The sequence below is a fragment of the Lepisosteus oculatus genome, chromosome 11 (assembly GCF_040954835.1).
Source record: "Lepisosteus oculatus isolate fLepOcu1 chromosome 11, fLepOcu1.hap2, whole genome shotgun sequence".
Lineage (NCBI taxonomy): Eukaryota > Metazoa > Chordata > Actinopteri > Semionotiformes > Lepisosteidae > Lepisosteus > Lepisosteus oculatus.
In genome coordinates, this window is record NC_090706.1 from 3,851,631 (window position 1) to 3,875,102 (window position 23,472).

Here is a 23,472-nt window from a genome sequence, read left to right on the forward strand (position 1 = left end):
TCATCTGCAAGAAAAAAGTTTATTCCTTGTAAACCCCACAGAAATAGAGAATGCAGCCAAGATCAGTTACATAAAGGATCATGTGCCCATATGGCAGCAAAGAAAAGAAGGGTTTACTTTAAAAAAAAAATTGAGACAAAATTTCATTTTTTCCCCACAAAGCTTCAAGAACCCATGACACCATTGCTAATCTGTGACACTTTTCCATGGTGACAAACGCACAAGATGCTTTTAAAACTTCAAAATACAGAAAAACATATCTGACTTAGGCTAATCATCCATGTTTTTTTTAAGTTCTACCCATCAGTGATGATGTCCTAAGCAGGATGTGAAAAATTCCACTAAAAAAAGTTTAATACTTATTTCACTTACAGAGTCTACTGCACTTGGTGACAAAGGCTGCTCTTTTCTATTATAAATGCAACAAACATTCAGATTTTCAAGCTTAGCACCTTAAAACCACAATTTCCAGATGTGTTTCCTCAATGTATTTGTGATACATTTAAATCGAAAACACACTCATGAGGAAAAAAAACGCCTTCTCTTGGCACATAAACTGAATCGACATTCAGCTGTAAAAGGATCTTCACCTACAAGTTGATGCTAACTTTAAAGCATGATTAACAGAATATCTATGCTAGAAATATAGCTTTTGGCAGATTAAAAGCCTTTTTTGTCATATAAATTGCACTAAATCCATCTTAAATTATTTTCCCTTTCTCACAGCATGCCTTCTTAGGATGCAACACATGTCAGACAAATAACAGATTAAAACAAATGTACATCTAAAAACAAAAATTAAACTGCCACTTTATAAAGTAGGAAGCAGTCATGCAATAGCTTGTGTCCAGGCTGCAGTAGACTCTGTGGTGTACTAAAATCAAACAGCAGGGTAAGATTAGAAGAGAAGTTCTGATAGTTCCCCTTGAAGAAGAGTCCATTGTCAAGGCAATACACTGTGGCAAAATAATTCAGTAGAACACTATTGGTTTCACATTACATTCCATTTAACACAGAGAGATGTTAACCAAATTAACCAAAATACAAACCACTTTCCGTTTCCCAGCTTATTTTTAAGCTTTCTTACCGTGGACAGAAGAGGAGGGGGACAGATGTAACCCTGCTATTAAAAATACTGAAATAAACCAGAAACAAAACGGCACGAAGGCAAGAATCAACTAAGGGAAAAAAAAGGAAGCAGTTATGCACTGACCAAGAAAGATATACGCCAAGTTCTGTGAGGTTTTCTAAACATTTACAAGAAAGAAACCATTGGCCAGTCCAAGTCGATGTGATGTCCCTTTTTTTTTTGTCTTTTGTTTTAACTACAACAAATACAGTCACACAATACAATGTCTTCTTGACCAGGAAAAAAAAACACTCTCGCTCAATGTAAAGACACTGAGTAAAATCTTCATCTGGGCGATCAGAGAAAAGTGGGTATTCACTTTTTCAGGGGCTGGTAAACTGAGGCGTTTGGATCCAGTCCAGAGGGGCTAGTATCCATGAACTTTGAGGAATAGTGCGGGGCGACAGGGTTCATGTTGTTGGCGTCTGCAGTGTAAGTGATACTCGGCATGACCGCCATCACCTCTGCTATCTTTTGTTTCAGGTCCTTGATCTCCTGATCTTTCTGGATTATTTGACCTAAAAAAAAAACACACAGAAGTTGTCACATGTCTGGCTGATATTACAGCGAAGAACCATAGGTCTTAATAAGCACTGGACATTCCTGTGTGCAGCCATTAAAGCACTGCGTCATGCAGAGCAATCCACCTTGTGCGATGGGGACTTTGTAGAAAATATTATTCTCATTTCATGGGATAGGAGTTTCAGAATTGAAATGTACTGGCTTGGGTGATCCCTTTAATAATTAAGGATCAGCAGGTAAAAACACTTGGTATAACGGTTTTATTCTAGTCCAAGGTATCCTCCCCCTGGTTTAGTTTAGTTTTTTTCTGCCCTCAGTACAGACTTTTAAAAATGCATGTCAAGCGTATCGATTCCAACATCGTCAGCCAAAAGACCTAGAAGCAGCCTCTCCTCAGCTTGCCCCCCTTATTTATAAATAAGCAGCTCTTAACAGGTGATTAAATCCATGATGGACAGACACAAATGGGAATGACAATACATAAGGCATTCTCCACAATGACTGGCTTCCTGAAACCCAGAAATTCATACAGAGTTGATACCAATTTCTAGTCACAGTCAACATTTTAAGAGCCAAAAATAATTTAAAAAAAAAATGAAAATAAAACTAAAAGCATTTTAGCCTGTAATTGGGAACTGGACAGAAACAAAAACCAGAAGGAACAGCAATACCCCAGGACCAGGGAGGGGAACCACTCTTCTGAGTAATATACTGTGGAATGTCTCCAAATCGCACATTCTGCACTGGGAACAAAATCACATCTCATTACTCATTCATTTCTTTTTCATAAAACAATTTCAAGATACTCTGAAGTACCTTAAAAAGGTTAAGAAAAAAGGTCACAGTCAAGGGACAGTGCCAGATACTGTCAAGAGACTTTTCCCTCTTTTTTTGTCCGTAACAGCCATGAATGAACTGTGCATTGCTATTCATGCCTGTTTATATCTGTTCTGGGATTTTACATCCCAAATTACAATGTCAAACTGTTATCCAGGAGGTCTCGGATTATAACTGACCTTGCCAAGCATTTTGGCTCCACCAATCTGCACCAGCACTGTGGAGACCCCGAGTTTGACAAATGACAGACTGGTGTAGCAGAGGAGTAAGGGCACAGGGTCTTCATGCTGCTTGTGCGATACAGGTAATGCAACAGAATGCCATACTGATAAACGACTCCGTATTCAGCTAATACAAAACTCAAAACAAACGACAATTATTGCACTGTGCCAGGACAGCCCTCTCAGAAGCCTCCTCTGTTTGTGCATCCCCTCACCTTGTGCAATCTCCAGCTGTCGTTTCGCATCCCCCAGGGCGGAGAACAGGTCCAGTTTGATTCTGGTCTCTGCACTCAAGCTGTTCTCCAGGTGCTGCGTTTTATCCTGCATGGCTGAAAGCGCTGACATCAGTACTTCAGTGTCTTTTTCGTTTTCCTTATATTTGCGTAGCTCCTGGGGATTTCACAAAAATAACAGTTTTGGTCCTCAAAAAGGGCAGGTTTAGAAGTTAAATCACTGAATACAAAATCAAAATGCACTACAGTGTTATGTGCGTTTAATATTTCAAAACACTGAGCACTGCATTAAGTTGAATTTATTTATTTCTAGAAAATCACAAATTGTGAACTATGGAACTAGAATTTACGACATTGACACTTCGCTTTCTTTATCCTAAAATTTAGTCACGTCTCTTTTCATAAGCGACATGGCAGAACCGCTCCTGAAAAATGACACTTAAATCCTGCATGCACACACACTCCCATATCAAAACAATTACACGCATTTATTCATGGAAGATTTGTATATAGTTGTATTAAAAGCCCTTTTTAAACTAACTGTTTATTCATGTTTATCAATTCCAATGAAAATGTGAAGGGAAGACTGTTGTTAGTGGTGGCTAGTGTTTATTGTGCCCATCTAATGTGTTCGTTATTTTTGGTCCTTTTAATCTGAAGTAAGCCCTTTAAAGGTCATTTATTTCAGATTCTTGTGAATAAAATTACATTTTTTTCTCATTTACATGAATAATTTAGTCATTTATTTACTGAATGTTAAAACTGATAATTGTTAAAGCCTTGTTCCTTTTTTTTTGACAGCTTCATTTGAATTCTTAAAATAGTGCTTTATTAAAAAAATGTTTCCACACAGTAGCTTGCTATGTTTTATTTATTTTACTCTAGGTTTTATCCAGTAAAAAACACAAGGTCTGGACAGAAGGTGAACAGTGGCTGGAAGAACACCCAGACAAAGAGAGACTGATACTTGTATGAATGACCTATAATAAAACTGATTAACTTGTCTTAACTATCTGCATATCGGAGGGAGATCTGTTAAGGATCAACAGGAGTCATTGAAGTAACACGCCAAGTCATGTTACATACTGCAAATTTCTTTTAAACAGAATTATTACATACTGTCACCTCTTTTTGTCTTTAAAAAAGCAGCAGGAACCACACAAAACATACTGCTTGTGTCCAACAGCGTAGACAGACTTTATAAATATGTTTTGCTCCCACGACTCACCTGCACTTTCATTTCTAACTCTCTGATTTGCTCTTCTTTGACTTTCATGTCAATTGTTAATTTTTTGCACTCCGTCTCGAGCTCCCTGATACGGCTCCTCAGGGTATCTGTGCACTCTCCTCTGAGGAAAGAGCATAAACAGCTTTGTCAAGGGCAAACAGCAAGTGAGTAGTCATAAATCCAAATTGTTCTATTTACAGATGGAAGACAAAGGGGGGGTGGATGTTAAATAATTATACTTGCATCCATGCTTATATGGTTATTGTCACTGGGGTACATTCCATGACCATATAAAATGTGAGCACACAGAGATGGTGACTTTACTCTTTGCTGACCATTACGCTAGTGTGGCATGGTAAAAGATCACACAAAGTAAAACAATGAATGACAGCTTCCTCTTTATATTACTCCTTCATTTCATCCACTTATTTTCAGTGTTATTTTCTTGGCCAGCTGCTCTGTTTCACCTGTGTACATTTACTTTCACAATCCCAGGACTGTGAAACAAACTGATGTTTCAAAGGAACTCAACGACTGTTAAAACAATGGTTAGAGCCTGGCTGCAAGAACCCTACCATTCCAATCAGAACACAATTTCAACAAGTAATAAAAAAAACAAACTAATGTTTATGTCCCAGCTTTCTTAATGCAAGTTAACGTGAATGCTGAAATATAGGAAAAAAACAGAAATGCCCTTTGAGTTAATCGTTGGGAGACTCCAAGTGGCTCTTGTCAAGGTGCTTCCTGCGTACCTTTACAAATGTCCAAATGTCTCAGACTTGAGGCCGGGACTGTGACAAGGATTCCCCAAGCAGTAGAGTGCAATGATTAAAGGGTAAGGCTGGAATTAGTCAGCCAGGGCACTCAATGCCCGATGATACAGCAACCCCTGTAGGCCTGTGTTGCTCTCTGCCAAGGGTGCACCTTTCCTCCAAATGAAAAAAAAGCCTCCTGTGTGGGACTGTGTAGCCTGCATTGCGTTTGCAGGTGGGAGGACTGGGGGAAGTCAGTCTATACTTTGCTATTCCCCCTGCACATTCTTGTGGACCCCATAGCTGTGAACTACGAAAACGCTATTTTAGTGGCTATTTTAAAATGCCTAGGTACCCAACAAGAAGTTTTTTAAACACTCACACACACACGTGTGTGCATTACTTTCCTGGTCTGCCCTGCTGTCTTTGAAAAGTGTTTTTTGGCCCAGGAATACTGCTGAGTCTGCAGCTGTCGCAGCAGGCGAAAATAATGATTGATGGAACACAACAAGTCAACATCGATGAACTTCAAAAGGTTAGGGTTTAATACAGACGTTAAGGTGACCCTCAACCTCCCCCAGCTAGCAAGAGGGGGCAGGAATCCTGGCTTGGATACAATGGAGCCAAGCCTTGGGGCGAGATGGAGGGGGGATGAAGGACTGACCACACCGTACCTGGACGCTGCAGCCAGTGCTACTGCCCGGGCTGCTGTTGCCTCCTCCAGCTTCTTCCGCTTCTTTTCTTCCGCCAGCTGCTTTTCGGCAATGGCTCGTGCTTCCTGTTCCACTTTCAGCCTCTTCTCTAACTGGCTGATGGTCTGTTTGTCTTTCTGTTTTGCTTGTACAGCACTGTGCAACCTAAACACAGAAACCTCAGCTGTAAGACACAGTACATTAAAATAAGACTATTACCCCCAACGTGGTTCAGTTACAAAGTGGAAGAGCCAGTGGATTGTACAACAGTGTGGGGTAATAAAGATCCTGAATTATTAGCTGCTTAAAACAAAAGATAAATGCTCAGTGGATTCAAATAAGCAACTTAAAGCTTCTGCTGAATGAGAACCTGTGTCATGCCCAGTGCTTTCAGCTCTTACTTGTTCTGCAGCAGCTCGTTCTCCTGACGCAGCTGGCCCAGCTCAGAGCGGATGCTGCGCTCGGTGGTGCTCAGAGAACTGATCTGACTGCGCAGCTCCTGCTCGACCTGCCTGCTGGCCTGCAGGTCTGCCTTCAGCTTCTTAATGTCCTGCTCCAACCTACACAAAACGTTAAACAAAACAAAACCAAAAGACTCTTAAGAATATCTATTAATTTAGCATTAATTACAGTCAAACGTGGCAAATGGTTACTATGTACACCTCACGGAATTATATGAAGACATAATTACATAACATACAATATGTGTATGAGTATGGCACAGTGCCGTAAAGGCTTGGAAATAACAAAGAGAGGAGTACTAAAATGGTTCTCTCCTCCAACCTATTTCACCTTAATGTCATTGTTTTAAAAAACAGCAGATTTAACATTCATATATCAAGCCACATGCACCTAAGGCATATTGGGCTGTCATTACACTTGGACATCAATTTCTGTAGTTAGATATAAAACAGGATCTCTCCTAAATCACACATACTGTATGTGAATCTACAAATGTGTTAACACATACAAAAGCTACATTTACAAAGACATATGACACTGCTGAAAACTGGCGCACTCGAAGAAGAGTCCACTGCAGAACATTATTCTTCAGGCCTTTTACTTTTCAGTGTGGAATTAACCTCTACGTGACCCACTGTTATTTCTCTGTACACTGCCACCTAGAAAGTAGTAATTACTGTGGTAAAAAAAAAAAACTTCCTAAACCATACTTCTGTCCTTCTGCACACCAGTGTTGGTGGACCAGGAGATGGCAGTCTTCACCCTGGACCAGAATGTTCTTAACTGTTTGGTCATAAAAACATAGTACCCTTTGCCACATAAGATTACTGGTGTTTACACAATCTGGCTTAGATAAAGTTCTCCTTTAACTCAACTGTTGAAGCACCCTCTCAGCTCTCCACGTGATGTGCTGCGCAGAGAGAAATCTGCACGTCACCCAGTCGTGTCTGAACTTCAGCGCTGGATTGTGTAGGACTCCTCTCATACATAAAGTACTTTGGAATCCTTCTACTGGGAATCCTACTTCGGGGTGAAATACAAATGCCTTGAATCTCAAGGTCCTTCATGTGGACCTTAAGCATGTGAAGTCTCTAGGATTTATTAAAAATATTTACAGAACCGATTTCAGCATTGCCACTTAGTTCCACTAGATGGCAAAGTTTTCAAAAAAGTAAACTTCAACACAGGAAAAGTACAGACATCATTGCCATCCAAGAATCCCCAGCCTAGGGAAGCGCAAACGCTGCACTATGTTTTAGATACACTGAAGACCAGGAAATGAAAGAAGCCAAGATAAAAATAATTTGTTGAGTAAAATGTAACTGCCATCACTAACATTCACTATAAAAAAAACACTCACATAGTGTATACAGTACAAATTAATCAACAAACTTTTGGAGCTTTCCTTCCATGGAAATGATTGGAAAGGAAGGACATTTTATTTTCCCCGACTTCAAGCTTTTGTTTAATTAATGTTCAAGGTTAAATATTACATACCATTCCTAAAAATGCTTCCATGTTGCACTTTTCCTCCCAACCTTGTGGGCTTTCTCCAGGTGCTTGGCTTTTCTCCCACCTTCCAAAAACACGCTGGCCAGGTTAGCTACACTGGCCCAGTGTCTTGTGCAGTTAGGTGTATGTGTGCTACAGTGTACTGGAGTGCCATTCAGAGATTAGCTCCACCATGCACCCTGTGCATCCTTGATAGGTCTGAGGGTTACTGTGACCTACACCACAAATAAGCGACTTCATGATCATGCACGGATAGAATTTCATGATTTTTCTATGGTCCACTTTTCAAAATATCCCCAAAATTCCACTTGTCACCTCAGGTCAAATATGAGCACAGATTCTGAGTGAAGATATCTAATTGATAAAAGTAGTATACAGTACCAAGCAGTAAAATCATGAGGTCAGTTTCTAGCTTAGCAAGATTTTCAGACAACACCCATCGCGGGTTCCAATTTTGAAGAATGCTTTGCACCTGTGCCCTAGTGTTGAGACACTCTGGCAATTGAGTCCCACTCTTAGTCAGACTCTATATTTGTACTGACATGATTTCTAACAACTGAAAAGTCACTTTGACCTAAGCTATGTGCTGACAAAGATCGAAACATCAAATCCAAACCACAACTTTATAGGAGCTTCCACCGGACAACAGCACACATTGCCTCTTCATTTACTACTCTTAATCTTGGACCAATACTGAATTTGTCACTACAAGCAGTGTACAGGTAATTTAAAAAAGTATTCACGCTTACTTAAAAAAACATGTTTCTACCATAATGCTTACCAGGGAACATACTATATTTGTACGTTGCTCTTTATATCCTGCAACATACAATGTTAAGGGATAACTACAATTGTTTAGGCCAACAAGATAAATTAAGCACTTTATCCCCTGCCTTGTACTCTCTGCAGTCATTTTTACAATATGATTCACGTTAGAATTGCATTTTTTGTCTTGGACAGTAGGAATACACTCTCTTGCATTCGAAAGGTGTTATCATTGTTCTAACACACTTTAAAAGTTGAACATTTCCGTGTTTTATTATCAGATCCAAATTGCGCTGACATGGAATAAGTAATTATTTCTGTATTGCTGGGTATTGCCAAGATATTTGCATACTTAAATCTTAAGATCTTCTAAAATCTTTTCATATCAAAAGATTTTCAGCACATTTGCACCTTGAACTGTAAATTAAGACTGGGATTTATCAAGTACTGCCTCAATTTACTTAAAGGAAAGATTTACATCTGAAATGATAAAAATGGTTGAGCTTAATTTCTCACATAAAAAACATTTATCAAAACCCAAAGTTTTTGTATTTAACACTACATGGCCTACATGTCCTTCTTCTTTGATCATCTTTGTAATACAAAAAAAATTATAGCAGTGGCTTAAGTAGCATTAGTGCTAAAAAGATCTCAGAACTATAATGAGATTCAGCAGTCGAATCAATAATGCTCTGGAGGGTTATCTCATACTTTGAAGGGAAAGCATTACACAGAAATACCTTAACAACAGGAAACCATGCTAGAAAATGTATATTTTAACTCATTAACTCCCCAAGGTTGTCCTTGGTTGTCTCTTTCTGCACCTCAGGTATGTTTCCCGAGACATTAAATTCTGTTTTAGTAAAAAAGAAGGAATGTTTTCAGTGTTACAGAGAAAAAAAAAAAAAGACTCGACAACATTTGACAAAACCTGGACATAGAGGTAAGGTTTGAAGGGGTTAAAGACCAACGCTGTCACAGTAGGCAATACGATGGGGTGGAGACCAACAAGCACCTTACCGGACAAGAGTATCAGGCTTGCTGAGCTGGTTATTGGGTATACAGTTCTCCATTAAATCCTTGTGAGTGCTCGGACTCTTGCTGGGGCATTTCTGCTTCTTCTCGTTCTTACTGGCTGAAGACAAGGGAATGCTGCCATTGGCCGCACTGTGACTGCGGGGAGAGGAGTTCACGGCCCCACTGGCATTCTTGTAGTTTTTCGAAGATGTGGTGCTCGCATCCTCTTTTAGGAGGTTTTCCGTACTCCCGACGAGATCGTTGTTCAATCTCTTGTTATTGATATGGTTTTCCATGTATTCGATTTCCTGTATTTTAGAGTCTACAGGCTGTAAAATATTGTTATTTATTCCAAGGTTGTGTTTCTTGGCATCTTTGTCCTTCTCTTTCCCTTTTTCTCTGTATTCGAGCTCTGGTAAAGTTGTTGATAGCTTTTTATTACCAGGGACACCATTGTGTTGTGAAATTGGTGTGGAATCCACTTCCGATATCCCTTTGGCTGCTGCTGCTGCAAAAGAGAAAGACAGAAGTTTAAATAGGAGATGAAGTAATGCATCTGACCTGGTCTTTCATTATGAAAACCTAAGAGCAGGGACCTGCCAAGCTTGTAATAAGCCAATCTGACCCCTGCTCCAAACAGGTTGGATACGCCCTGGGTGGGGCACCAGTCCATTACAGAGCATACATACTGTACAGGAGCAAGTGTAGATGCCAAGCAACTTAGACAAAATGTCTGTGGCCAGTGGAAGGGAAGCCAGAATACCTGGAGAAGACCCATACAGACACAGGGAGAACAGGCAAACTTTACACAGACTGAAAGATGAATAAGACAAGTGAATGTGTTGGTGAACGCAGTGCATTCTGGGGTAAGAAAGTCCCAAGTTTCAGCTCACCTTCTTCTGCCTCCCTCTCTTGTCTCTGTAGCATCTGCTGTTCTGGAGGCAATGCCTGCTGAAGAAGCTGCATATAGAACTCGTTTTCCTTCTGGACCTCTTTCTGTTTTCTTAAGCGCATCTTGTAGCTGACATAACTCTTGAAACCAAAACCCAGGGTCACAACAGGATATCCAATGCTTGAAGAGAGAGGGAGTTAAAAAAAAAAGTGAGCCAACAAAACACTAAGAGATAAATTAAAAACATAAGGGGTACTCTATCACATTAAGCTCTCTTGGAGCACCTTACAGAATAATTCATCTTCAACGTAATGAATCAACAGGCCTCAATATTTCTTGCCGAGATCTTACTCATAATTAATGCAAAAACATATTTTGTGAGCTCCTGTGAAACAAGAATAAAACAAGCTTAAATACAGGAAATGCCAAAATAAATTTCAATAGCTCTGTAGAACGCTATGAATAACAGTCAAACTTGTGATTATAGCACATTGCCCATTTTAGGAAATTTAAGGAGATTTTAAGCACTACCCATTTCCCTGAAACAAATAAAAATATCTTCCATACTTTAAGAAAAATGCCTGGCATTTTATCAAGCGTGGTGAGAAAAAAGTGTAGTTTCATTATCCAAGGTTACACTAATTATCCTACCCAGATGAAAAGCTCATGTCATGTGCTCCAACATAAACACTGTGGTAATTTGCAATTTCAGACAAAGCAGTTTCCTAGGGAGTTGTTTAATGAGACCTACAGCTAATTTAATGAAACCTTTTTCATTTACTACTATATGTAATATATGTAGGCAACAGTCGTTTAGTGCCATCATCACTAACAGTTACTGTGCACTATGACATAACTTCCTTGTCCAATTTCCACCACAGTGCTCTGAGCCTTAACATGCAAACCTGCTAAAATTGTATTAAAAAATAAAATGTTCAGTAATCAGTACTATCTAAAAGAAAGAGATAATCCACAAAAGATGATTCTACAGTTTTTACACTTACAGTGTAAAGAACACTTGAGACAACAGAACCACAGTTACAATGTCTGTGGGATCAGTATTTTCGGGACTCTCTCAGTTCAGGGCACACCGTTTTATGTAAAAGTAAACAGGATTTTTCTTTACAATAATAAATGGTGAAAACATATTTGGGATCACAAAACCGGTCTCCAGTATTTAATTCACTATGCTGGTTGCCTAAACACAAATTGAAAAGTACATTCAATCTTACCAGTGGGCTGCAAATGGCCGACACAAGTCCACATGAAAGTTTTTCAGATCTTTGAATCGGATTGCAGCTTCTATATATACGAATAATATCCAAAGAGATACTGTGGGCAAACAAACTCCTCTTTCTGTAAGAATAAGAAAAATACAGTTACAAGTTTAATCGACTATTAGATAAAGCTAGAGTAATGAATCCTAAAAAAAATATGCATCAGATTAACAGAAGTAAGCTGGTGAAGGCTGAGTTAATTAATAACAAGGACAGTGTCAGAAAACTATTGCTTACATTTGACAAGCAAATGACAAAACTATAGATCTTTTAATAGGGAGATTATAATCAAATTAAGAATTTAAAGGTTGAGGCCAATATTCAGAATTCACACCATGAAGCCTATTTACATTTTATCATTAAAGCATAAAACATTAACAACTATACTGTATAAACACATCACCTGGAAACCTGCAAAACTGTAATGGAAGTTTTCAGCTCTGGAAGTAGTGATCAACATCACCCGTAAACTGTAGTTAAGGGATTCACAGCGCAATACAACACAAATAGCCTACACTCCAAAGATTAGTTAACACCCTTAAAGCGGGATTCCACATGTTGAAATATACTGTGAAGAACCTCAAATACATCAAATCAAGTTCTATCAGCTGCTACGAATAGGTGCTTTGTCAACAAAATCATCAAAGCAAACCTCTGTATTACACAGCCCTCAAGGTAATTTGCTGAATGACACCTCACCCAGCTGCTTGACTGAACTGAGAAAAAGGCTTGCTACAAGTTTTAAGTATCTAGGCAGTGTAAACAACAGCAAGTCTTTAAAAGAATTAATCAAAAGTACTTTGTTTTTCTGTTCATATGCATTATTTTTATTTTACATAATGAATTTTGAAATGCTTTCAGAAAGCCCAAAGCTGTAAACAGACTAACAATCAGAAAATGTGGCACCTATTATCAAAAGCACTAAAGTGATCATGAAATGAGGCTGCTTTGAACACACCAGAATAATCTAATCTGGCAGCACACAAATAAAACCTAGAGCAAATGCTTTTGCTGCAAAACAGAATCCCTTAAATGAACTTTCCTCTTCAATCTTAGAATAAAATTGAAGCACTAGCTTTTATTCTGCTTTTATTTTTACTGGATAATGCCATAATATATGATTTATGTCGCAGTTTATTATGCTTGTGATGAGTCAACAGTTTATTACAAAATAAATCAGAAAACATTATTAGTAAATCAGAAAACAGCATTACTGCATTACAATAAAAGTTCAGGTATTCAAATAATCTGGTGTCAAAATGAATTTGTCATCAAATTAATGTGACCCACTCATAATTATCCTGTAAGCAGAAAATACAAAGGCTGTAGACTTACCTGTGTGCCACACATATTGTACCCAGACATACGTACTTGCTGCAAAGAAGAGCCACTGAACAGGTATGAAGAGTAGGCATATAATATCTGATGTAAATGCTACACAGACAAAAAACACTGAAAATGCCTGCAAGAAAAAAAAAACATTAGGGTACTGGAACGTTTCTTAAATGATTGTTTTAAAACTTCTTTTAAAACACATTTAATTCTGAGCACAGCAGTCTTGATATTTTAAAAGACAGTGAAAGGAAACATACCAGACCCTGGTATCTGAAGGAGTCATATACACTTCTGATGAAGAGCCAGAATGGCCACAAATACTCAAATCTGAACTCCAGGACGAAATCCGCCAACAGCACCAGTGCCCAAACAACCAGGAACTTGAGGTATAGAAAAGTGCTGCATGGAGATAAAAAACAAAACAAATATAAATGAATTGCAGTTGTTTTTTTTTTCCCCATTTGAATAGAGGGTGATCTTTTTTCAGACCTTAAGGGAGAATGCAACATCAACATAGAAGGCTATTATGCACTTTAAATGTAATAAGCATTGCTTTTTGATTGGACAGCCTACATGCAGTAAGAAAAAAAGTATACTGATTAATGTCCATTACATTACACAATCACAAATGTTATTCAGTCTTACAGTAATGTGAGAAAGATCATTCATGCCTTACAGTAATTGGACAACTCCATGGAAAGCAACAAGACATTATTAAGCTAGCACTAATGATAACAGGTTTGTGACTAATAACAGATTTGTGCTTCCATACTGACAAGAGATAAAAATTACACAGCTAATTACATAAAACACCCTGAACTAAAGATACTAACGTGACAAAATATGCAATGACTGAAATGTTATATTAAATATATGATCACTTATTGAGTGCTTATTTGCATAGATTTTTTATCACCGGGGTAAAAGGATTTAAAAAAGTAAATGTGTACTTTTTCTACAAACATAAGTAAACCTTTTGGAAAATACTGCGGTTTGGCAACACATCAAACTGCAGTCCACGACTGTCTTTTAGGGTTTGTCTAATTTTGACCAACTGCTCATTTGGTATTAAAAATAACTAACAATGAAAGAATGACTGGAGAGTAATGGGAAAAAACAGGATACAAGCTATACTGTTGTTCAGAAGAGCACTGTAGAGTAGGCTACAGCACTATACTATTAAGTTGTTTAATTACTAAAAACAGACAAATGCAGTACTGTTTCCAGAACATGCAGTGTTCATCTCTCCTATGATTGCTACCGTATGGCTTCAAAACCCTTCACTTCCAGCTAAATATTTCAGTGGAATGAAAAGGGCAGTATGTGGCAACACCACATCTCATGCTTTCAAGAAAACTTGATTTTTAGAGCACAGTTCAGAGAGCCTATCGCAGAATGAGAAATGTGCCAAGCAATCCGTTGTAATACGGATGTTTCCGCCAGCATACCTCCTGACCTTTTTTTCCAGTGGCAGGCTTTCAAACCATAACATGCTTTCTGAAACACTAACACAAGCTAATTGGCAGATACAAACACTCAGTTACTGGGACAAGAGCAACTGGGGGTTGCTGGAAAACCGTCCTGCATTTGCAAAATCACCACACTACAGAATAGTAGAATTTTCCACAAGATTCAAAAGAGTCATTTTAACTCCATTTGCTTTAAAGAAATCTACTTCTTTAATGAATTCAACTTGTATATATATATTATTCAATATATATATATTCAGAATTCCACATCTTAAAGGAATGCCTATCAAGAGGGTGCAAAATCCTTGATGCTGTTGATATGTTGGATATATTTCTCCTGTTCTTCCCCAATTGTCTTGAGCTGCCACCAGCATTAACATTACCCAGCTGTCCTGAACCACAATGTTCCTATATTCTTGAACAAGTTCTTCTTCTATATTCTTTGAACAAAAAGATGATTTTGATATTTTATATGAAGGTTAAAAATAAGACTGCAGAACAGCTGTCACAGCTTTATCCAGCTCTTCCAAACTACAGGGAATTAAGGAAACCTGAAATACATAAAGTACTGTTCCAAATTGTAAATACTTTACAGGGTGTATTGATTACCAAAAGCACCAGCGCTACATACAGTGCCTGGCAAACAGCTTCTTGTAAACTCATTTCAGGTTAAGATTAACACTCAGTAAGAATTCTTGAACAGCTACTCTTTTAATAAGCATAAGGAAACCTAACAGAGCCAATCCATTTCAAATATATTTTAAGTGGTTAAATGGGTGATGGAAATAAATAGAAATAAAAAAAATCACTACTATACGCAAATGTCTGTACAGATTCTGAATTATTAATTTTCTAGCCTTATGCATTTGGTGCAGCAGCAAACACAGAAGTATCTACAGTTCCAGAGAGATACTTCTGTATGAACCTGAAATACCCAGTGCTAGAGAGAGAATGAAAGCATTAAAGCAGGAATGGACACCAGTTAGCATGTATAATTAATGGTGCTCTGGAACTAGTAGAATATGTTGGACATATTTCCAATCATCATCGCTTACAACAGCATTTGTACAGACACAATTCTCAAATTTCACTTCACCACCACAACTGTACCATCATTAGTTTTTAATAAGTATAATAAACCATTACAAACGTCCTTTTTGATGTGTGACCCCAGGACAGTTACAGCCAGTAGGATATTTTTTCCAAAGGACTTTCTATATCCATGAGGTGTACTCAAAAACAAATTTGGCATGGGAGAAAAGCATTTATAACATTTTATATCCGATAAAAGAATTAAATCAGCCATCCTTTCTGATCCCTTGATGCAAGCGGAGAGCTTTCAGGAAAAGACTGTATATACTGGAAATGTGACAATTCCCACCTGCATACAAAAAAGACACTTTTTTTTAAAAATTGATTAACAAAATTGTGACATCAGTCAAAAGGGCCAAGTTGGAAAAGCAACAAAGCTGTGATACAATGCCAGTTAAACAAGACTAAGGAAATGTCTAACTTAATCACTGCTTTTAATCAACGTTTTCATACATGATTCATACTACGAATTACACTTTGGAACTGAAAAAGTCTATATTAAGTAAGTATACATGAAACCCAATTTAGTAAAGTACGAACACTATGTTACAGAATAAAAGCAAACCTTTCAACAGCAGACTTGATGAAGAATATAATTAACAGATTCCTAACACCAAGCTGGTAGGACATCTGCACTGAAAATTAAAACAAAGGTCTTGCTCATTACACTTTAAGAAGACATCTATTGTGCATGGCTTGTCAAGCAGTATTTTTCCCAATTAATTTGCCCTGGCTAGTTGCTATATATTTCTTGCATTATTCAAATTTACAGTAACAGAAGGTAAGTTTAACATAAATAGCATCTGCCCACAGGCAGGGAATTTTCCCCCAAGCCACACTTGAAATTGAACACTATGACCCTTACAGCTGGGAGCCAGTTTGCATCACCACTGGACTGCAGTGCAGACAGGCAATGACAGACTCAAACCATGCTGAACTTGATGTGTCTCAGCAAGAACGAGATCACATTTCTTCTTGCATCTGACATTGAAGAGCAAACACCTGCAGAGGTATTCTTTCCTGTAACAAAATACTGCAATCAAAAATTAACTTTCTCCAGCACTGCTTGTTCTGTTAAAGCACATACCTAACGTCACAAATAAGTTTGTAAAATATGTAAAATGCAACTTATAATAGCAGTTAAAGCATTTCATTTCTGCACAGACGCACATAGAACAGGAATTAGGTCAAAGACTAATAACTGCATCTACAACAAACATAATATTACTTTTGTCATATTCTTTAAGAATTTTTACCATCTAGACTACAGAATACAGAAAATGCCTCAGCATTACACCAAAACTGCTATCTGCAAGGGATAATTTCATAGCTTTTATGGCACAAATCTTTCACGAGAAGCACCTCCAGCTCTCTTGTTTTTCAGTTCTGCCATCCTGGACACCAAAGTGCTTTACTTGTAACCTCTGCTCCATGTCTGTGATGGACAAACCTATGTTTACTAGTTCACTACTTAAAAATAAATAAAAAATAAACGTAAAATAAACACTGAGTAGGTGCACTTTATAGAAAGTATGTGGCAATATTTGAAAAAATCGCCAGTTTGTTCATAACCGAGTCTACTGCTGCAACACCCGTAGCGCCAGAGAAAGTGAAGACCTCCGACACACCCACCTGCCACAGCCATTAATCACCTGACACGCAGGAACAAGCAGCGCCTCTCTGACATCAGACCCCAGAATCTGATGTTGCACCAAAGTGGAGACACACCTGGCTTGCTAAAGACCCCCCCGTTGCAGCTGTGTTCCGCCAATTGCAATCACAGCCTGCTTATGGCATGGCCCGGGCTCAATTTTGCAGAACTCAAAGTGCACTCTGAGAATTTCCTCCAAAATACCTAGTTTATTTACACCTATTGCTTCAGGAGTGGGATTCATGTACACAGCCTTTGTACACTGATGTAGGAAGCTATCTTAGTTTAGATTGTTTCTATAAATTAAAATAATTAGTCCATCTTAACAGCAGAAGCAAATCATCTTGACAAACTATCCGTAAGTATGAGCACAGGTGAAAGGTGCACTTGCACCAGAATAATATGAAGAATGATTTGTCCTATAATAAAGAGAAAAAAACAGAACAATGTAGATAAAAAGCTCTCTAATATTAGCGGGGACAAATGTAGCACTGTAAATAGATTGTTTTTGTGCCCACTTTGATATTTTTGTTGCATATACACTTACAAAATTCATATTTTCTCTAATCTTACATTTGAACCAGACAAAAAAAGTCAAAGTATCTGCATTTAAGAAACATCAAAATCTATGCCTGGTCCTAAACAGGGAAGCAAACAACAGTGACATAATTGGTTCAATCAGATAACTTTTAACAGGCAAAAACACAAAATATTAACATAATTGGCAGTACCTAAAGGGCACAGCAAAAGTATTTAAATGAACATCTGTGGAGATAAACTGAAACACCTAACTGCTAACTAATCATCAAAATGTGAATTCTGAAGCTACTTAGAGTACCATATAATTGTCAATTACATATTTCTGGAAAAACTCTTTTGAGATATTTGATATGGTAAATGGATCTACAGAGCAATAACGATTCTAATCAAAGTACTAGTTATGAACCAGTCTGAGAACAGCAGTATCATTAAACAAAACCACAAACACTTGCTACTGAATCAAGAAACAGTCTCTAATGACTTATAATGTTCTGTGTATTCTGAAATATACGGGAAATGTTTATAACGCTTCACCTTAGAACAGTAAAAACAACACGACCCAAAGGCATCAGTGTATCCCGATGCTCCCACAAGATCTATACAACCTAAAAGCTCCACATGAATCACCCAAGCCACTTGAACAATGTCAAAAAGCTATAGCACAGTGGTTGTCAATATTCTGCTTCTATTTTTAAATAATTAAAAGGTAAGATCTGCACAGAATGAAGGACAAAGACAGATCGATATATCAACTTTATAACACTCGAACCCTGTCTTACACAAAATACTGGACAACCCATGATAAAAAAAAAAATCACAAGTCGGCCAAATCCACAGCAAAAGTTTCATGGTCCTTGTGACAAGTCAATCTCGAACACAATGGGTACAACACAAGGCCATCTGCCACAGATTAGCATGCAACAAGAAATATACCCAAAGCAAATAAACTGGGTCTAAAGTTTATGAATATAAGGGATTGCTGAAGTCATTATGCACTGGAAGCTGTCCCCATTCAGAGAACCAAGGATGTACTATGGGTTATGAAACCACTTGTTCTTACCTGTGCCAAGCGCAGACGGTAACTATAACCCGATGAACGCAATGCTGACAAATGTTGGAAGAGTTCAACGGAAACTGAAATGCAATTAAGCTTGGAGTCAAGGCTGAGATTTCTAACCAGAGGGGATTAAAAGTACTCTTTCAACATGAACTGCACTAAGCATTCCACACGACTTACTTCAACACTAACCAGACAGAAAAAAAAATTGTCTTCCACATTTCATTACGTTTTGATCACAGAAGTGGTCTTGATTACAAGAGACTTATTTTGTCTTGGACCACCTTAATCAAGAGAGCAGTGAGAACGGAAAAATTAATTTAAAACGTGTTAAACAAAACCCACCCAACACAAGGACAGACCTCTTCCATCAACCAGGGGGAAGAGTGAGTGTTGATGAGGTTTTGGAAAGACTAGAAACCAGAGTGCAAACTCTTGTGGCACTTCTTCGTGCAGGATGTGCAACCACTTTTTATACATCATGATTTATATATTTGGTATTTTTGTTTAATTTTATGTAATTCTTTAGGATGTGTGAAATCATAGTTTGCAGTAATACTGCGTAAAAAATATTAAGCCACATAATAGTTTCCGAGGAGTACCATAAAAGACATTTCTCTCACTTCATCTCATTTCTCTTGGACTTTCAATTGCAAAAAAAAGGTTAAGGTGAAAAGGGTAAGAATTTCTTTTTAATTGGGTACTTCAGGTATTCATCAGAACACAGAGTCGTTCAGAAAAAAACATAACAGCACATTAAGCATACCATTATGATGGAAGTCCACTAAATAAAGAGCTGTTTGGACATCATCTTTTGTTAAACTAGTGAATTTGGATCTCAACTCCTGTCACAAGTATATTTAACAGAAGAGCACTACATTTTCAAACTTGACGGTGACTTCATTTAAATCACAATCATTTCTGACCTGAAACGTAAGATGAAAAAGAAGCCAACAAAGTGTTCTATTCAGTTTTATTTTACAAGTCCCTAAAAGAAACACTAATGTAGGGCAATATTACTGGTTGAATAATTTCCAAAGATGACATTGAAACATTGGTAAAAATATCACAATACACAAACAAAGGATAAAATTAAATACAATAAAACCTTGCAATTAGTGTAAGGAGAATGTAAATAGATTACTCAATATTAATGTATACTTAGTTCTCCCATCCTTTATTTAAAAAGACAGAAAAAAGTTCAATTTTCATTTCATTGGAAGAAAAGACTTCATTCTCAAAAGGAATTCCTCCAACGACTTGTAATTAATATGCAACTAAAACTTAATTAGGAAGTGGCTGGAGAAAACGCACAGAATGGTAGAAAATGACTTCCACGTTGATGGCTTTTATCTTGAGGACAGTTAAAGTTAAAATTGACACCTTCCCAACACTAATGTCATAAAATGATACATTTTAGAATTCCTACAACAAAACAGCAGTGAAGGCTGAAGGGAGATAACATTAAATTAAAATTCAATCATCTTATTTAGACAAATTAACTTTTTATATTAAAACCATCAAGCTAGTACAACCACAGTACACAGCGCCTACCATCATACAAAGTGAAAAACATTAAAAGAGTAAAAAAAGCTATTGGTTCCAATACACTTTCTTGTCAATACTCAAATTCTTCGTTTTTAAATACCTCTCAGTATATGCGGTATGTATTGTTAAAAGCCCCTTTGGATAAATATTACACGATTTTGTAGCGCTTAAGGCGTTTTACTGATAAAACCTTCATTTTAAGGAGTTAGAATATGAACAGTACAGACCTGCAATTTAAAGATTTGTCGTGGATAATTCCACAAAGCTTCAAGTTGTCACACATGACTACTTTAAAGACCGCACTTTTCCATGCAGTCAGAAAAAACCCTTAACCCCCTTTCCTTACTCAACCCTCGTGCAATTTAACTTCGAGTTACCATAACTAGGAAGGCAAGTTTGGGAGGTGGCAGATGCCTTTCAATATTTTACTGTACAGCTATGATCTTGGCTCGGCACATGCAGGGACTCCACAGGATCAATTGTAGCGCAGCAATTAAAACCCTTCAGAAACCTGGCTACTTCAATCGGAAATGCAAACACAAGGTGCCGGCCAATAATGAACTTGCTAACAGAGTGTCTATTGTTCAGAGTGCCCAAGGAACTCGGATGTCTGAAATATCCACAAGCCACCTTCACGGTGACACTGACAGCTTCTTTTCCCCCAAACAAACAAACTATTCCGCCTGCGGATTTCACAAGGAAAGCGAGCGCAGATTTAAATAGCCCACAGCCACAAAGCTCTCCTAAACCTTTTTATTCTCTCTCTCTCTCTCCCCGATAAGCGTGGGAACCGTACAAAGCAAACGCAGGGGATCTCGTTTTTTTTTTTTCTTTCTTTTGTGTAACCCGGGTGCCTTTTCCACATTTCAGGTCCGTACACCCTCAGCTGGGCAGCAGCGGTCACCCTCTCTATACCCCTATAGCGCTGGACGGGACGGCTGTCTTTTTAACATTTGCCAGCACTGACAGAACAAAAACATGCAATACCGGTCGCGTTTAAGAACATTTTCTTTAAAATAAACAAAACAACAACAACAACAGCAGCAGCTGCAACGTAACTAACCGATTAGCCAGAAACCTTCCCAGGACTGTTTTTATTTAACGCTCCTAAGTTTAGCTTTGTCCCCCACCCCTCCTCCTCTCCCTCTCCCTCTCCCTCTCCCTCTCCGGCGAGCGGGCGCGTCCCAGCCGGGCAGCGAGTCTTGGGAGAAGCCGGGGCCGCAGAACGGGGCCTAGCGTACCCGGCCGGGCAGCTGCCGCTTCCCCGGAGCGACAGCAGCCCCAGCCTCGTCCAACCGGAGAGCGGGGGTGCAAGGGAACAACACCCCCCCGGCGCCTGGCGCCGACTCTCCCCGGGGCTGCCATTAAAGGCCCGAGTCCGAGGGCTCCTCTCCTCCCCCCAGGACGCCCCCCTCGTACCTGCCGTATATACCCTCGGCGATTCGGTTCCGTTTTAACGGCCGCCGGAGTTTGCTGCAGTCCGCATTGCGCCGCTTCATCCTCTTCCTTCATCCGCTTCCTAAACCCCCTCGCAGCCTTTGCCAGTTTTTCTGGCTCTCCAGCTCCCCCGATTCAAAGAAAAAAAATATATATATATAAAATGTCTTAACGCTGCTATTATTATTTTTTTTTCCCCCCCAACTGGAAACAAAGAAATAAATAAAGGGACTCTTCCGATAGACCCTCCTCTTTTCTTTCAACGCAGCCTAGCTACGCCACGACGTCCACAGCAGCCGTGGGTGACCGGCGGCCCTGGCGGCCAATCAGCCCGAAGCCCGGGGGTTTCGCATTTTGATTGACGCGCAGCCCAGCCACTAGGGTGACGCCCTCGCCAGTCGCTTATGTAATGTCTGCCGAAGAAAGGGCGAGGAGGCGGGACCATTGTGCCGTCAACAGAACTTCGCTTGGCCAATCGGGGCCGCCATGGACAAATCAGGTATGGGGTGGCTGGCCAATGGCGTGGCCGAGGGGGAGGACCCTGCCTCGGTCGCCGTGTGCGCTGTTTGCGCTGAGGGAGGCCGTACATTATCCTGACTGCTACGTAGCCGAATGACAGGATCGAGCAAGCCTGCTGGCTGTGATGAGCACAGAGCGGCTCCAATGGCACCGAAAACGACACGCAGTCGGCAACCCGTGGCCCAATGAGATCCCGAGTTAAAGTGGGCAGAGTACCAAGCTTGCCTGAGAAGAAGACGCTCTGTGACATTGTTGGAGTGGAAGCGATTGGAGGCTCCACGTCTACTGGATGTGGCCTCAGATATTCCGCATGCTTCTGCCGTGGTGTGTCTCTCAGTGTGCATAACCAGAGCACTGGTCTTGGCATTACAATACAGAGAGCTGGACGTCCTATAGATCTCTAAAACCAGGCGGCAGTTTCAAAATGCATGTTCCATTATTCCTTGATTGTAAAATCTTAATGGTATACAAAGCTAGGAGTTTGTTCTTCGCCCTGTGCAATATAGTATCATGCCCGGAGCCAGAAATGCCAGATGCCAGTATATACCTGGTAAATTCTACTTGAGTTGTGAATTTTGTCTGCAGTGGTTTGACTGAACCCTGTTTGATTATCTGGGGAGGAAAGTAAGAGTCAGCTGCCTTCAGCTTCCCGGTCACGAACCCTAAATAGTTCTGCTGGACCAGTAGGAGGCACTGTTCCCTCTGGATAATTGCTAACCCGACTCCTCCAGGGGGAGGACAGGGAACCCCTCTTCAGCTAAGATGTCTAAACTGAGATCCTGATTACTTGGTCATTAAGGATCCCACATTTCGGGAAAATCTTACTGAAAGGTGCCATCTCTCTGTGGTCATTAAAGATCCCAGGGCGTTTAACACCCAAGAGTAGGGGTGTAACCCTGGCGTCCTGGCCAAATTTCCCATTGGCCCTTACCCATCATGGCTTCCCAATAATCCCCATCTCTGAACTGGCTTCATCACTCTGCTCTCCTCCCCACTGAGAGCTGGTGTGTGGGGAGCCGACTGGTGCATCATCCAGATGGATTCTGCACACTGGTGGTGGTGGAGGGGATCCCCATTACCTGTAAAGCGCTTTGAGTGGAGTGTAAAGATAAGCGCTCTGTAAATGTAAGCAATTATTATTATTATTTGTAAGAGCTGCAGTGTGAACCCCAATGCTGTAATGTGTGTCCGGGCTAAATTACTGGGCTCCGGGCACAGCAATGGGCAGAATCCTTTATGTTAGGAACTCTGTGATCTTTCAGAAAGAAAAGCTTTTTATCAATGC

General features: G+C 39.4%; 1 protein-coding gene across 1 annotated transcript; it reads right to left on the reverse strand.

Moving 5' to 3' along the window:
* On the reverse strand, window positions 1-21,969 carry maco1b (macoilin 1b). Its single transcript, XM_015348768.2, has 11 exons — window positions 21,651-21,969; window positions 13,132-13,273; window positions 12,875-13,001; window positions 11,495-11,618; window positions 10,264-10,442; window positions 9,374-9,878; window positions 6,016-6,174; window positions 5,597-5,779; window positions 4,171-4,291; window positions 2,925-3,099; window positions 1-1,647 (listed from the first exon to the last, which is right to left on the reverse strand). The coding sequence occupies exons 1-11, from the start codon at window positions 21,728-21,730 to the stop codon at window positions 1,445-1,447; spliced, it is 1,998 nt and encodes a 665-aa protein (XP_015204254.1). The 5' UTR covers window positions 21,731-21,969; the 3' UTR covers window positions 1-1,444.
* Between the last annotated feature and the right edge of the window lie 1,503 nt (window positions 21,970-23,472).

Bases quoted from the DNA above. Each gene is read 5' to 3' on its own strand.
- maco1b (XM_015348768.2), bottom strand. From the start codon at position 21,730: ATGAAGCGGCGCAATGCGGACTGCAGCAAACTCCGGCGGCCGTTAAAA. The intron at 11,619-12,874 runs GTAAGTCTACAG...TTATTCTTACAG, and splicing joins ACAATATGTGTGGCACACAG to AAAGAGGAGTTTGTTTGCCC. The intron at 6,175-9,373 runs GTAAGGTGCTTG...CGTTTTGTGTAG, and splicing joins AAGCCTGATACTCTTGTCCG to GTTGGAGCAGGACATTAAGA.